Source organism: Mastomys coucha, unplaced genomic scaffold (genome assembly GCF_008632895.1).
Source record: "Mastomys coucha isolate ucsf_1 unplaced genomic scaffold, UCSF_Mcou_1 pScaffold6, whole genome shotgun sequence".
In the NCBI taxonomy this organism is placed as follows: Eukaryota; Metazoa; Chordata; class Mammalia; order Rodentia; family Muridae; genus Mastomys; species Mastomys coucha.
The window spans coordinates 47532209-47548526 of record NW_022196912.1 but is presented as its reverse complement, the minus strand read 5'-3'; the positions used below and the strand labels follow the sequence as shown (position 1 = coordinate 47548526).

The following is a 16318-nucleotide window of genomic DNA, read 5'->3' as shown; positions in this document are numbered from 1 at the left end:
TGGCTGAACAGAAAAACATGGAGGGAGGTAGAACCAGATATTAAGTGGGGGTGACATGTATAGGAGTACAGCCATTGCTGAATGCACTATGCCAGCTATTGTTGCCCAAGCCGCTGAGTTACTTGCCCTGCACACCCTGCTAGGACAAGATAATGCAGGGCCATTGCGCTGCCCTCGGGCTGCAACACAATGGGACAGCTGGCAAGGGATGGGTGGCGACGGCAGTCTGGAGCTTGAGTCCTGAGCAGTGAGATATCAGTGATGACTGAGAATTCATTTTCTGAGGCCATGTTCATGTCCATGGTCCATGCTGCGGCCAGAAGCCATGTGGAAGGAAATCCACAATCCCTGATGCTACATGCAAGCTTCATTTGCAGTGGTATTCATGACTAAAGACTTATAACTGAGAATGAGACATTGAAAGCAATCTCCCCTCCCACCCAGAAAACACAAAAACAAACAAACAAAACACTCCAGTCAGGAAACTACTGAAGAGAGTCCTTAAAAACTGTGACAAATATACTGAAGTGTGGCTCTTCACAGTTGATGACTTGGGGTGGGGTGGGGGGAGTTAAACTAGATGATTGGCCATGTTCCAATGATTACTGTCTTGATAACAGAAATTGGACAAATAAGAATCAACTCATTTTAAAATATAATGAAGAAAATATAAAAACTAGATTCAAGAATAATAAAAATATTTCAACATATGAAAAAACATACAAGGGCTGGCAAGATAGCTCAGTGTATTGATGAACTTGCCACTGAGCCTGATGACCTGAATTTGATCCTCAGATCTCACATGCTAGAAGGCCAGAGCTAAGCTACTTATAAGTTGTCCTCTAGCATCCACATACTGCCCAATGTGTTTGCCACATAATACATACATACACACACACACACACACATACATACATATACGCCCACACACAAACAAAATAAATAGATATAAAAATACAAAAATACGCATGTGGAATAATGATGAGAATGCTAGCCACCAAGTTTAAGAAATACAACAGAAAATGAAATAATTTTGTTTCTTTTTTCCTAATCGTGTTCCTTTATTCACTCTCCAGAGCAAAGGGCCTCATAAATTTAGATTGTCATCCCACATTTTTAAGCTTTTAGTATTTATGTATATATCCAAAACAATACATAACAAAGTCTATCACAAGAACATACCTTCTATAACTTCCTTATATTAGGTTTTGAGCATTATCTATACTGATATATATTTTTAAAGCTTACCCAATTTTCCATTAGAACACAGGTTATTTTCACTGCTATATACAAAGTGCAATAACAATTCTTGGATCAGTGAGGTAGGCAGATGGGTAAAAGCATTTGCTACACAAGCCTGGTGACCTGATTTCAATCGCCAGAACAAATATAAAGGTGGAGGGAGAGAAGAACTCTATGAAGTTTCCAGATTTCCAAATGAACCAGACATGCACACTAACCCTCGAACATCATGCACTTACACTAAACAATATTTTAAAACTTATATATATGCAGCATATTTCTCTAGGACGTACCCTTACAGAGGAGTTCGTATTATAAGGAACACACAATTTTAACTTGTGAAATCAGACTGGTAAGGTTGAGGGACTGAACCATCTCCCTCACCCACAATATGAATACTAGGGTTTTGCTTTCCTCTGATAGTTGTGTCTCAGACTTTGGCTAAATAATTAGGAGAAAATACTATCTTCCTTAATTTGCATGTTCCTCATCACTGGTTGTCTTGGTTAGCCATGATCAAAAAGTCAGTTGGGGAGGAAAGAGTTTATTTGGCTTACACGTTCATATTGCTCTTCATCACTGAAGGAAGTCAGGACAGGAGCTCATATAGGTTAAGAACCTGGAGGCAGAAACTGATGCAGACACCACGGAGGGTGCTGCTTACTGGCTCACTCTCCATGGCATGCTCAGTCTGCTTTTTTATAGACCCCAAGACCACCAGCTCAAGGACAGCACCACCCACAATGGCTGGGCCCTCTCCCACCATTCACTAATTAAGAAAATGCCTTACAGCTAGATCTTACGGAGGCAATTTCTCAACTTAGATTTTTCTCCTTTTAGACAGCTCTAGTTTGCGTGTTAAGCTGGCATAAGCCTAGCAGCACACTAGCACATCCCCTAAAAAGATGTTGAAGAGTCTTTCATATATTTATTGTACATGTGGTCCTGTACCATCAGTAGTCATATTTACATAGCTACCTTACAAGTTTGCCCTCAAACTTGAGTTTTGATATTTTCCTGAGACATGATCTCACCATGTAGCCCAGGTAGGTCTCAAACACATTTTTTTCCTTCTTTCTTCCTGCCTCAGTCTCATGGGTGCCAGGTCTGAGGTTATCTATCACTATGCTATCTTTATGCATTTTTGTCTTCTTTATACATTCAAAGCTAGATTTTTAAAAAATTATTTTATTTCACCTTAAATTCTATAGATCTTAAATTTGATCTTAAAATTTGTAGAAAATTTAAAATTAATGTATAAAAATCTTTGCCCTAAACCATATACAAAAAAATTATTGTTGAGAGACTCACCATATTCGAATGCTTCAGTGAGTATTTAAAACAACTCTATGGAACCTCAATATAAATAAAAAATAACATGAATACAATTTAATATTAGAAATAAAGATAACACTCATTCTTTAAAAAAATGAGAAATTGGTGCTTAGATTTCTCCATTAGGTCATGGTATCTACTTCTCAACAGATGGTAATAGGCAGCCTGAAAACCCCTCATTCTCTATAAAAAAGTCTACATTAAGATTGACTGCATGTGAATAATTGCTTTCACTTTTCCTCTGTTCTTGACAACACAAGAGGGAATGAGATTAAACTGCTGCTGGAAATTTAAACATGAGATCAAATTTTGTGAAAATAATTGCTAGCAAAACTTCAGAGGAAAATCTCCTTTGGCAGTTTCTTTTCAACAAACTCTTTTGGTAATAGTATGAATAGGGACCTATTCAGAGGCCAAAGTGAACCTTTAAAAATTTTATTGAGACTTAAGATTCTTTTATTTCCTTTTATTAGTGCTACTGACTCAGGAGCTATGAACTCAGTTTTGCTTAAGGTCATGTATAAAAAGGAAATTCATGTGTATTATCTATGCATTAAAAGTGTCAATTATCTATACAGTCATTTTGTTGATTCTTCAGGACAACTGTGTGACTGTTAAGAGTGCCTTTAATAAAAATATGGGAACAAATGATACAGTTAGTACAGACAATAATGTGGGAAATTTTTCCATAGACTGATGAACTAAAGTAGTAGAGTCAATGAAAGGGAAGATATATGTGTTTGATTTTTAAGCTAAAGCCGATAGGACAATTGAGGGATGAAAAAAATTTAGAAAAAGGAAAACTGACAAACTGTAAGATCTAAGCAAAGCCAAATGGGACCTAAGGACAGGTCTTTTCCTCTACACTAACAAGAGGAGAACACATTGTAAGAAACGGAGAACGAAAGTGCAGGAAGGATGGAAGGAGGGACGGAGGAAGGGAGGGAGGAAGGGAGGGACGGAGCAAGGGAAGCAGGAAGGCAGGGAGGAGACACATACATGTACAGCACACATACACACAACAACAAAAGCTACCCTATGAATGGCCTGTGGAGAACAACCTGTCAGGAACGGTCAGAGCACTTAGTTAGGGCTGGGACTCCGAGTGGCTACCTTCCAATAGTAATTTTCCTTCCATTTGTCATAGTTGCCATGCTCCCAAGGGTTTGACCTATTTTGACTGCCTAAGCCATTATTGACTTTCAGTATGAAAATTATAAAGAAAAGTCCTGAGAGCTAAAGTAGAAATAGCATTCCTTAAAAATGCTTTCCTTCTCAATAAAAAGTACATGTTGGGATAAAGACTTTAGGAAGAAAAATATGTTCTGTTCTTATTTGCATCTGTTTCCTCCCAACTAAACGGTGCCACAGCTTAGACATCTTTTCTAGAGGTTCTGATCAAGTTGTGAAACATAATTTTCCCCTCATTTTTGTCTACTAAAAAAGTGAGTCATTAGATTGCTTTGAAACATGAATGTTTCATATGCTATTCAAAGGACTTCTTGGTTATAAATAAATAAATGAGCTAAATATAAACCATATCCATACCTCGCACAGCTGACTGGGAAGGCTGAGTCAGAACTTTGACGTCCAGTGCATTGCCGATACTGTCTTCCAGAGCAGCACAATAACCGTCCACAACATTGGTAACAGTATCCTTCAAGGTCCCGAGATTGTGGAAAACTTGAAGAGCTGTTCCAACCTGAGTTGGATTCTGAAATACATATGGAGTAAAAACAGATATAAATAGGAAATAAGAAAAATCAATATCAATCTTTAAAAATTAAACACATACTTTGACACTTTAGTAATTACTAGTGTATTTCTAGATTAACAAAGGTAAGGGAAAAGACAGTTTGGGACAAGTTTTATTTATATGCATATACTATTGTGCCATATCTTCTTGATAGAATATTTAATTTGAAATAATGTTTTCTTATTCAATGAAAAAAATAAATCTCAAACCCATTTTTTGTTTTTTTAAAGACCTACTGTGGTTGTCTCTACTTCTAGCCCCTCTCTGCTTTCTATGTTTCTGTGTGTGTCTGTGTGTTTGTGTGTGTGCGTGCATGTGTATGCAAATGTAGGATATAGTATTATTTTAACCAATAGGTTTCACAAGTAATTGTCTTATTTATTAATTTAGTTTGAAATAAAAACTAATGAAATAATTTAATTTACAGATAGTGAGCCATGATGAATGATTGCCATTTGAATGAAAAATTTTAGTTACTGAGTCCATATATATATATACATATATATATGCATATATACATATATATACATATATATATAACCATACATGCATAGATACACATATATACACATACTATACATGTGGAGAAAGAGAGAGACAGAGAGAGAGAAACGGGGTGGGGTGGGGTGGGAGAGCAAGTGTAAAGCAAGCAAGATAAGACATACCAATAAGTTCTGAGTTTGACTAGAGAGCCAGCCTTAGTGAATAAGGTGTAGGAGCAATGGGGGAAATTTCCTGACATCAGCCTTTGGGCTTCCACATTATACATGCACCTGTGCACTAGTGCATCCATACACACGTCTACCTACATACATGTGTGCCCACACTCACACACACATAAAGTCAGCACCTCTGAACTGTCTGAGCTGCTCTAAACTGTACCTCTCCAAGTATCACCACTATGGGAACTTTTGAGATGAGATTACTTCTGCCTGTTTGTCACCTTGATGTCAGTGGAATTACACAGTAGGCGTGGTTTTGCATGTGGCTTCCTCTGTCGAGTGTCTTCTGTGTGGAATGCTTCTATGATGTTTTACGTCACAGAAGATGATTCATGTCTATTGCTGTCTAGCATTGCAGTGTAGGAACTTTCTTCTATCTCCCCATTCTATTATAGACATAAACATTAATTGTTCTCAATTTTACGCATTACAATTAATACTGGAGTAAACATTCTAACATTCAGCACTTCCTCAACAAACATGCAGAGGTGCTTTTGCTGTGTGAAAGCAGACTGGAAACAAAAAGCACAGGCAAGTTTTGTGTTTATAGATACGGTAGACTCGCAAAGATGCTGCAAAAACTGCAGGTGATCTAGCAGTTCACAACCATGACAATCATGCCTCTAATCTTGCTTTCACTAAGCATGCTGGTATTTTTGTTTTTGTTTTTGTTTTGTTTGTTTGTTTTTTGGTTTTTTGAGACAGGGTTTCTCTGTGTAGTCCTGGCTGTCCTGAAACTCATTCTGTAGACCAGGCTGGCCTTGAACTCAGAAATCCACCTGCCTCTGCCTCCCAAGTGCTGGGATTATAGGCGTGTGCCACCACCGCCCGGCTAGCACTCTGGTTTTATTTGACTTTCCAATAATGAGGAGAGGCTGCTTTGTCATGTATGGTATACATTTGGAACTTTTGGTGTGCATACAAAATATATATTCCTTTTTGCCCATTGCCATAACTGACTGTTTGTCATGTATATAACTGTACAACTGCTTGCATATTTTAGGTGTAATCACTCTGATAATGTTTCTATTGTAAAATGTCCCCCCACTCTTACTGAAATCTTTTAAAGCTAATAAATTCTTAATATGAAATATTCCTTCATTAAATGAAAATAAATAAATAAATAAATCAGAATGCACTCTCTATGCCTATCACTTTGGGCATCCTATATTTTAATGATATTTCTTACTAATTAAAAGTTCCATACATTTATAGTCATCACAGCCACTAGCTACTTCTTTCCTCCTCCTCCTCCTCCTCCTCCTCCTCCTCCTCCTCCTCCTCCTCCTCCTCCCAGTACTCCCCCACCCTCACTCCTCTCAGTTTTATGTCCTCTTTACTTTTTGGTTACTAAGAAGCCTTACTCCAAATAGCACTACTAATATATACACAGGTCTGAGGCCATGTGTCCTGGGCACATGCATCCTGCAAGCAATTACATCATACAATGAGAGTTCTCCTCTCAGTCAACTGCTAACAGCTGCTCTGATGGAGATAGGCCAACATGCTAACAAAGTCTCAGGCATTGCTACCTGAAGGCATGGGACAGTGGAGGTAGTTAGAGAAAAGAGCCCTCACCCTAACCTAAGTGATACTGAAAACATAATCTTAAAAACAGTTCAAATGGTAACTTTTATTATATATATTCACTGTAATTTAAAATATAATGTACTTGTTAGTTTGTGGTAGTCAAATTTTTATTGACAAATCAAAGTGGATGTTGAATATGTTTAGAACAAAATTATAGTGAACCAGAAAAATTAAGAAAAGTGAATAAAGTATATATTTGGTTAGTAAGCAAAAAAGATTTTTTAGCATACATTGATGAAGATATGTTTTATTCATAAATTATCTAATAACAGAAAATCTATTTTTCATGATTAGATATAAAAATACCATAAAATTTTTATACATTTGAGACAGGGGTCAACTTCAGCACTCTTCTACATGAATATTAATTGATCCAACAGTGTTTACTCAGAAAATGTGCATAGCAAATGAAAACTCTATCCCACCTCCCTTTCAAAAGTCACCTAGGCAGTGGGCCAAGCATCCTTATGTGTGATTGCTATGGATCCTCAGTTCTCTACTAGGTGAAAAATCAGTCGTCTAAGTTATTAGTATAGTTTAAAGGTTTTTACTGTCCAGTTCTTTTCTTCAATTTGGTACGTGCTATCCTTGGTTCACGATACTTACATATGAACTTCAGAATTGGCCTGACAGTTTTTGTTTTTAAAAAAACATGGAATTATGTCAGTAAAATTAGAATTGACATCTGTATCATGATGTGATCTCCAACTCATGAATACAGTATTTCTATTTACTTATTCATGTCTTTATTAATTTCTTTCAATACTATTTGACATTTTCTATCAAGAAAGCGCATATATTTTCTCACGTATGAAACTATGAATTAAATAGTATTAACATAATAACTTTAAATTTCTGGTGTGCTGTTAGCATATTAAATTTTTATATATTAAAACTGTGACCTAACAAGTTTTCTATAATAAAATTTAACAGCTTATCCATCAACTATTTTAGTTTTTCAATATGCACAGTCATGGTATCTCTGAATAATTTTATTCCTTCTTAATTTTCCTTTGTTTATTATTTTTTCTTAACAGATCTTCAGTTGACAGTAAATAAAATATACTAGAGCAGAATCTTTGTGTCATTTCTAACCATTGATCAAAATTAAGGTTTATTTTTGTCCACTAGGAGTATTTTTAATCGTAGACTAATTTTATTTCTGAGCCCACTGAGGTGATAGTCTTCCCTATATTTAAAAAAATTACGGGCTGGAGAGATGGCTCAGCAGTTAAGAGCACTAACTGCTCTTCCAGAGGTCCGGAGTTCAATTCCCAGCAACTACATGGTGGCTTGCAACCATCTGTACTGGGGTCCAATGCCCTTTTCTGATGTGTGTGAAGACAACAACTACAGTGTACTCATTTACATAAAATAAAATAAATAAATAAGTCTTTTTTAAATAAAAAAGAAATCACATTGTACTTAGGAAGGAAAGCCATCTTGGTCCATGTGGATTGTCAGTTCCTATCTCCCTGCTCATACTTTGATATCAGCACCACCATGTCTTCATAAGAACAGAACATACTCCCCCCTTTCCTCCTTTCTTGGGTAGGGTTTATATAATGTTGGCTTATTTGTTCCTTAGATTTTGGAAGAGTCTTATCTTTTCTCAGCAGGAAGGTTTCCAAGCTTGGTAACAGAAGCACAACTATTCAGACCCAATCTTTCTAGCCTTATTTTGTAGGTTGTTTTCTTAGAATTTCAACAATTTTATCCAAATTTTTAAATCTATTGGTAAAAAGTTAAACCTAATGTTTTTCACCATCTTTTTAACTTTATTAGATCTGCTATCAGGCCATTGGTTCTTGCATCTTTTCTCTGTTCCTCAACAGCTCTTAGGATGTTTATCTTTATAATTTATTGGTCTTACCAAATAACTACTTTTACATTTTGTTGACTCTATTATTAGCTTTCCTTAATCCCATTCCTGAGTAAAGCAGATATCATTAAGTCAAGCTCTGACATTAAATATCCAAAACCAGAGGCAAATTACATGACCTCTTTAAGAGAGCTTCCTTGTCTACATAATGCAGAAGTAACAACACTAACCCAATGGATAAATGAAAGGGGGTAGGTGGAGTGCCCTTGTGCTGTCAGTCAATCCTGCTTTGACTCCTGAGTACCTGAGATTATGTGTTCATGTCAGAGGAACACCTGAAATAACTTGTTGCAGTGCAACCTGCTATGGTAGAAAGAGTGTAGGTCTTTAAAGTAGATAAGCTGTGTGACTTCGGGCAAACTACTTCATCACTCACCAAATGTTATGATATGTATATAATTCATACTTGAGAGTGCTAAGGGAAGGTTCTGTTTGTTTTGATTACAATTATACTCTCAGCAACTAACTAGCATGCTCACAGATAGGTGTTGGGAATTAGCATCTGAATAGGTGAGAGAACAAGTACATTTCTACAGCTGGCTCTGTCATTACACCCCTCAGGTGACTGCTAAAGTCTGAGGTGACACATATTTCTTGAACTAACAATATAGGAATAATACAAAGCACTGGCTCCTTGATCATTTATTAATATTCTCAAACCTGTCAGAATTCTAAGAATAGCCTTTATTTCTATTACTAAGGAATTTCTTCCTCTCCTTTGGAATTTCAAGACAGGAATTTCATTCCCCAAGTGGAATTTCATTTTGCACTTCAGGAAGGCCCTGAACTCACAAAAATCCTTCTGCCTCAGCCTCCTGAGTGCTAGGAATACAAGCATGGGATATAATACCTCTGTGTGGAATTTTTCATATTATCTCATCTTTAATAATTGAAATGAGTAAAAAACCAATCAGAACTATGTGAATAACCCTGAAAAAACCAGCTTCTTTCTTGAGAATTATTTCCACAAACTTAATAATGAAGATAGATGATAGAAAAGATCCCCAAACGTAGCCAAAGATCATTTTGAAGAAAATGTTTGTCCTAAGACCAAAATTCTTTGATTCAGCATGGACCAGATGAGACCTCTTTATTTACACCATGCAGTAATTCAGATGACACTAGTATAGTCCACCTAGCAGCTGAGAGTTTAATGGGGAAGAATTTGATTAGATGTGTTTGCCAGACTCTGGAAGAAAGCTATTTATTCACATGGAGGTAAGTACTTTCTAGTTTAGAAAAAAAAAAAAAAAAAGAATAGAAAAATCTACAAAGGAAAGACTACAAGAGCCCATGGTGTGGTGGCTTAAGTAAGAACAACCCATATATTTGATTGGTTAGAGAGTGCCATTAGGAGGTTTGGCCTTGTGGAAGTAGATGTGGCATTTTGGGGCAGGTGTGTCCTTATCGGAGTAGGTGTGGCCTCACTGAAGGAAGTATGTGTGTGGTGGGTGGGCTATGGGGTGTCAAATGCTCAAGGCAGGCCCAGTGTTTCTCTCTTCCTGCTACCTGCAGATCCAGATACAGAATTCTTAAACTCCTTCTCCAGCACCAGGTCTGCCTGCTAACTGTAATGAACTAAACTTCTGAAACTGTAAGCCAGCCCCAATTAAATGAGTTGTAAGGTCACAGTGTCTCTTCACAGAAATAGAACACTGACTAAGACTGGCAACACTGACCAAGATTTTATGGCCTGGACTGAAATGATGACATGAAAAGTTCCTGAAATGCCAAGGGTCTTGTCACAAACAGCCGTAACTCGCATGCAGTGATTTTAAAAAGGTTTTGTTTAATAAAGGAAAAATCATTTTTATCCCAAATACTATATAATCTATATTGTTTAAAGGGATTTAAAAAATCAATTGGCTCTGACATATAACGATTAAAAAAGAAGAAAGGAAAAGTAAAAATAGATTGAACTAGAGAGATGCAATAAGAATTACTGTGGCATAGAAAGTAGTCTCTGTAGATCAACATATAAAAGCTTTTCCCCAGGGATGACAGGCCTCCTGCTGTGTCCTTACATCACTGAAGGCATGTCTCCCAGGGGCTTATGGGGCTGTAGTCACTCCCTCTGCCTACACTCTCTCCTCTCCCCCTTCCACTCCACCCCAGTGGGGCCATCTTTGTTGGAAATATGAATGCTTCTGGAATGTATAATCATAGCAAAACAATCTGGGTGGAAAATGAGACTGAAGAATAAAAAATATGCACGGGGAACCAGAAGCCACACTGGGGATGAATATCAGAAACACTGGGAACAAACACAACAAAATGTGATGATGGACAACTCTAAGCATTGATTGGATTACAACACTGGAATATTTGGAAATGGAAATATTTTTTCTAGCTATGATTCACGTGAAGATCAGATATTAAATATTTGTATCAGATAAATATCAAATATTTAGATAAGATATTAAATAACTGCACCCTTGTCTCACTGTTCTGTCTTATCATAAACAAATACCACATGCTTGGATCACTAGCTCTGGTTAAGCCCTTATTAATAAATTTCAGACTCTTGTCTCATTTATCTATAAAACTAGAGAACAGAAAAAGATGGACTCTATTGCCTTCTTAAAGGTAAAGATTTTATTTGCTTTCCAAAAGAACCATCCAGGGTGCTGCTCAAGAATACTGAGAATGAATAATGCTGCACTCTCTGACCTTTGAATATTTATAGTGTGACTGGAAATAAGGAAAATAAATCAGCAATTAAGATGTGCTGAAGAAAACAGGAGGTAAAATGAATCAATTAAAGAAAACACAAAGACGTAGTCACTGAGATCTGGAGAGGGGAAGAGGGATGAAGGAATAAGGAAGTACTCCTGAAAGAATGACATCTTAGCTCAAACATGAAAGGAAGTAGTTCCTGGGAAGGTGTAAGAAGCGAAAGTAAGGAAGATGGAACAAGCGGGAAAGTAAAAAGGAACTGTACAAAGCCTGTGGGTGACAGTAATGTTAGAACCAAAATCCATCAACCCCACGCCGGCTGAGGTGGGATCTACATAAATAACCTCCTTCAAATCCAAGGATTTATACATGGGCCTTTCAAGTTCTGCTGTGTTTCTAGAAGTTACTCAAGGGATCTGTTGAATAAAAAAAAATGCTTATGAGAAGCCAGTATGGTTTTATTAGTTGCCTTTTTCTTAATTCTGGTTTTATATGTTCACTCTGTCAAAAGTTCATTAAATTGAACTCAAATGATACATGCAGTTTTCTGTTGATTAAAATTCTAAGAAATAATAGGAAGTCTCTCTCTGTGTCTCTGCCTCTGTCTCTCTCTCTCACACATACACACACACCTTGTTACTTAAATGCCTAATATACAACTCAATGATGCTTTATTGTTTAGCTTAGGGCAAAGATATAAGATCAAAACTAGTAACATATACATGATTAAGTTATTAAATAAATACAAATCTGATAAGACTTTTTACTGAATTAATGTAAGCAATATTTATGTTTAAATGTATATATGACTAAAATTATTTAGCAGTGCTTCAGAAATAACTGAACACCTCCCAGCCAGTAAGTACAGTAAGACACACCAATAGAACCAAGTACTTTGGAGGCTGAAGCAGCAGGATGCAAAGGTAGCTTGGGCCTTAGAAAAGAACTCATCTGAAAACTTTGTTTACTTATTTTGAGACAGGATCTCTCTATATATAGTTCTGATGACCCTGGAATTTACTATGTAGGCAAGGTTGGCCTCAAATTCATATAGATTTGTCTGCCTCTGCCTCCTTAGAGCTGGGATTAAAGTTATGAGCCATCATACCCAGGTCTTAAAAACTTATAAAAAAAAATTTAAAAGTTGACTTTTAAAATACTGCCTAAAATAAATTATAGTTTCTCCATCCCAATATTCAAGTATTAAAACTCTAGACCACAATTTAATGGTATGACTGTGAATAGACAGAGAGACAGGCGGACAGACAGACAGACGCGCACACGTGCACACACACATTAATGGTGTGACACTGTGCGTAGATAGATGATAGATATGTCTTTTATTTAAATGGCTAATATGTAATTTATATACATATGTGTGTGTACATGTATGTGTGAGAGAAAAAGAGAGAGAGAGAGAGAGAGAGAGAGAGAGAGAGAGAGAGAAAGAGAAAGAGAGAGAGAGAGAGAGAGAGAGTGCAGAGGCAGCTGTTATGCAGCTTCACAGTAGGAAATGGTTAGTAAAGGAAGTTCAAGGTAGGATTAAAGCACTGAAGCTATTGACACCATCCCTCAACCCCCAGGCAAAGCTGAACACCAATGATGAAAAGACATAAGCTATAACCAACCAGGCCTATGTACTGACACCCATTAAACACTGAAAGGACTGCAACTGACCCTTGGAGGTTGCTGCAGAGTAGTGTGTTTTTCCAGGGCATGGAGCTCTCTGGACCCTCCTCTAAATGTCCTATGCATATCTCTATCTGTATATTTTCTAAAAAAAAAAAAAATCCTTCCAAATAAACAAAGGAGCATGTCTTCTTGAGTTCTATGAGCTACTCGTGCAAATTAATCAACCCCCAGAAAGATTACATGGGAAGCTGGCTACCAGCAGGTCAGTCAGAAGTATAAGAGATATCCTAGGGTTGGGACTGGAGTAGGTGGAAAGGAAACAGTCCTGGGAACTGTGGGACTTGAAGCTCTCCAGTGATACTGACTGAACTGACTGGATGAGGGGACTCCCAGTCGATGTCTGCTGCTATGTGACTGACTGCTTTCTTGGGAAAAATCTCAAGTCTTCTGAGTGGCGTGAAAGCACAGTAGGAGAATCAAGAATTTAGTCTGAGTTTGCTATGGCTTGCCATTACAGACAGCGAGCTCTGCAGAAAAGGCTAAATTAACACTAGGCTTGTCCATCAAGGGACTAGTTCACTCATTAGAAGAAAAATCATGGAAGTTTACTTGTAAACTTGTTCCTTTTCTTTATGCCATGTGAGGGAAGATAAAGGGAGAAAGTTGCTGTTTTCAAGCCTTCACCAGAAATCAACTGCAGGACCCTAATTTTACACTTTATAACTTGGAGAATTATGAGAAAAACAACTTATATGAGCCATTCAGTACATTATATTTTATGTATAATATAATACAGGGCTGAATAATATATATATTATATATTAACCACTGGGTAAAATATTAACAGATACACAGAGGTGAATAGTATTCCTGCAAATTTTATATCCAATGAAAACCTCTAACTGTTACCTATCTACAAAAGAATCTTTACAAGCAAGAACAGTTACTTACAATGAGGTCATACTGGATCATGATGCTTCCTAAAGCAAAGAACCAATTTCATCAGGAAAGAACACACGCAGATACACACACACACACACACACACACACACACACACACACACACACACACATACACACACACACATACACACACAAAAAAAAAAAAACACAGAAGCCATGTGAGGGCTAAAGAGATAGCTCAGTGAGTAAATAGCACAGCCATGATGATCTACCTGAGTTTGGATGGCCTAAACCCACATAAAACCAGAACGCCATAGCAAAAACCACTTGTAATCTTATTGTGCCCCCCTGGCAGATGGATGATAGAAATAGAAGAATCACTTTTAGCTTATGGGTCAGTTAGCCAAGCATACACAGCCATGAACAAGAAAGATCCTGTCCCCTCAAAAAAGATGGAAAGCAAGGATCAATATCTAAGTTGTCCTCTAATACACACACACACACACACGCACACGCACACGCACACACAGAATGTACTCATTACCACACTTTCAAACCATGTACAAATAAAAAAAATAAATTAAAAAACTTTAAAAATCACGTGAGAACAAAGTCAGAGACTGGATTAATATTATAAGGCTACAGACATGGCTCAGTGTTTAAGAATGCTTGCTACTCTTTCAAAGGACCAGAGTTTGGTTCCCAGCAACCATGTTAGATGGCTCACAGCTACCTGTAAGTTCCAGGAACTCCATCACCTGCTTCTAGATTCTGCAGGGGTGTGCATGCCACCACCACCATGACCACCCCGCCACACAAAAAAAATAAAATTAAAAGAGTTAAGCCATGAAATACTAATGGTTGCTGGTAAGAAAGGATTCTTCTCTTGGGCCGTCAGGGAGACCATTATGATGGTCTTCAACCAATCACCAACAACATGGTGATTTCACTTACAGTCTCTAGAACGGTCAAAGAACATGTTCTTGTTTTTTGTTTTCTTTTGTTTTTTAAGATTTATTTATATGAGTATACTGTAGCTGTCTTCAGACATACCAGAAGAGGGCATAAGATCCCATTACAGATAGTTGTGAGCCACCATGGGGTTGCTGGAAATTGAACTCAGGACCTCTGGAAGAGCAGTCAGTGCTCTTAACCGCTGAGCCATCTCTCCAGCCCCCCATATTCTTGTTTTTTTAAGCCACCCAATTTATAATACTTCTTAACAACAACTGAAGGATGTCACTAAATAGGGAAAGAGTAGCAAGAAACATAAATATGTGTGTGTATCTCCTGTCCACTGGTGAATAAACTGATCAATAAAATGATACTGTTTAGACACAGAAATGCTAAAGATTCTAACATGCTACAACACTGATAAACCCTGAGGATGCTAAGTTTAAGAAGTAAGCCAGTTATAAGGAAACAAATAATATATGATTCCACTTATATGAGGAACCCAGAACACTCAAACTCATAGACACAGAGAGAAGAAAAGAGGTTGCCAGGACTTAAGGGACCAGGGGAATAGGAGGTCCTTTAATGGACACAGAATTCCTAGTAACAATACAATCACACCACATCCTCCCCAACGTGTGTTACTTTCTCTTGATCGGGCAGAGAAAAACCTAGGAAGGAAAGGTAATACTCATGATTAGTATCTTCGTTACTATAACTGCTAGTGATGTTTTCTGCATCTCTTCATATGCATACTGCTCATTTGGGTATCTTCTTTGTTTAATTCCAAGACCTTTGTTCATTTAACTGGCTTGTTGGTGTAGGTGAACTGTAGGGCTTCTTTAGATATATACCTTTACCAGGTGTATAGCTCGCAGACAACAGAGCTCTTTCTGTAGGTTCATTAGCTCACTCTACTGCTACTTGTGTTACTGGTTTAGGCCCACGTATCCATCTTTGCTTTGCTGCCTGCACCATGAGTGACATGTCCAACAAATCATTGTTAGATGCATTGTTGTAGAGCTTTTCTCCAAGGTTTTTATCTAGGAATTTTATAATTTCATGTTTTACATTTAACTATTTGATGTTATTTTGTTTAGAAGGCAAAATTAAAGTCCAGCTTCATTCTTATGCATGTAGTATGCATAAAAATGTATTTCTCTGGGTTCCCCTAAAACACAGAGGTTTATAGTTAGAAAAATGCCATGTTAACTGAACATATTGAATAATGGTAGCTAAGATTTCAATGATACTAAGAATATCCTCAATAATAAAATAACTTTCACAGGAAAAATAATCATTACAAATTAAGGCAGCAAATTCGCACCTATGTCTTATAAAATTTTAAGTTAAATATAAAAACAGAGCTTACTTTAGAAATAAGGTCTTAGAGTTAGATATGTAGAAACATGAGTTTCATATATTCATATTCCACCAACTACATACTGATTAATACTTTAAAAAGATGTACTTGAACCTGGACAGATGTTTTTCATGTCATTATTCTTTAAACAATGTCAAGTATAATTATTTACATAGCATTTATATTGACCTATGCATCAATAATCTAGACTTGTTAAAGCTAGATGAGAAAGCTAAATGTCAATAGCATTACATATAACAGAG

The 16318-nt window shown here is 37.0% G+C and overlaps 1 protein-coding gene across 4 annotated transcripts in view; it reads right to left on the bottom strand.

The window, feature by feature from the left end:
* Positions 1-16318, bottom strand: part of Cog5 (component of oligomeric golgi complex 5) — a 305629-nt gene that overhangs the window by 139551 nt on the left and 149760 nt on the right. For all 4 annotated transcript variants that reach the window (XM_031357459.1, XM_031357460.1, XM_031357458.1 and 1 more), the window contains exon 8: positions 4126-4291. In XM_031357459.1, the coding sequence (XP_031213319.1) occupies positions 4126-4291 (166 nt within the window). The remainder of the gene's footprint in view (positions 1-4125; positions 4292-16318) is intronic.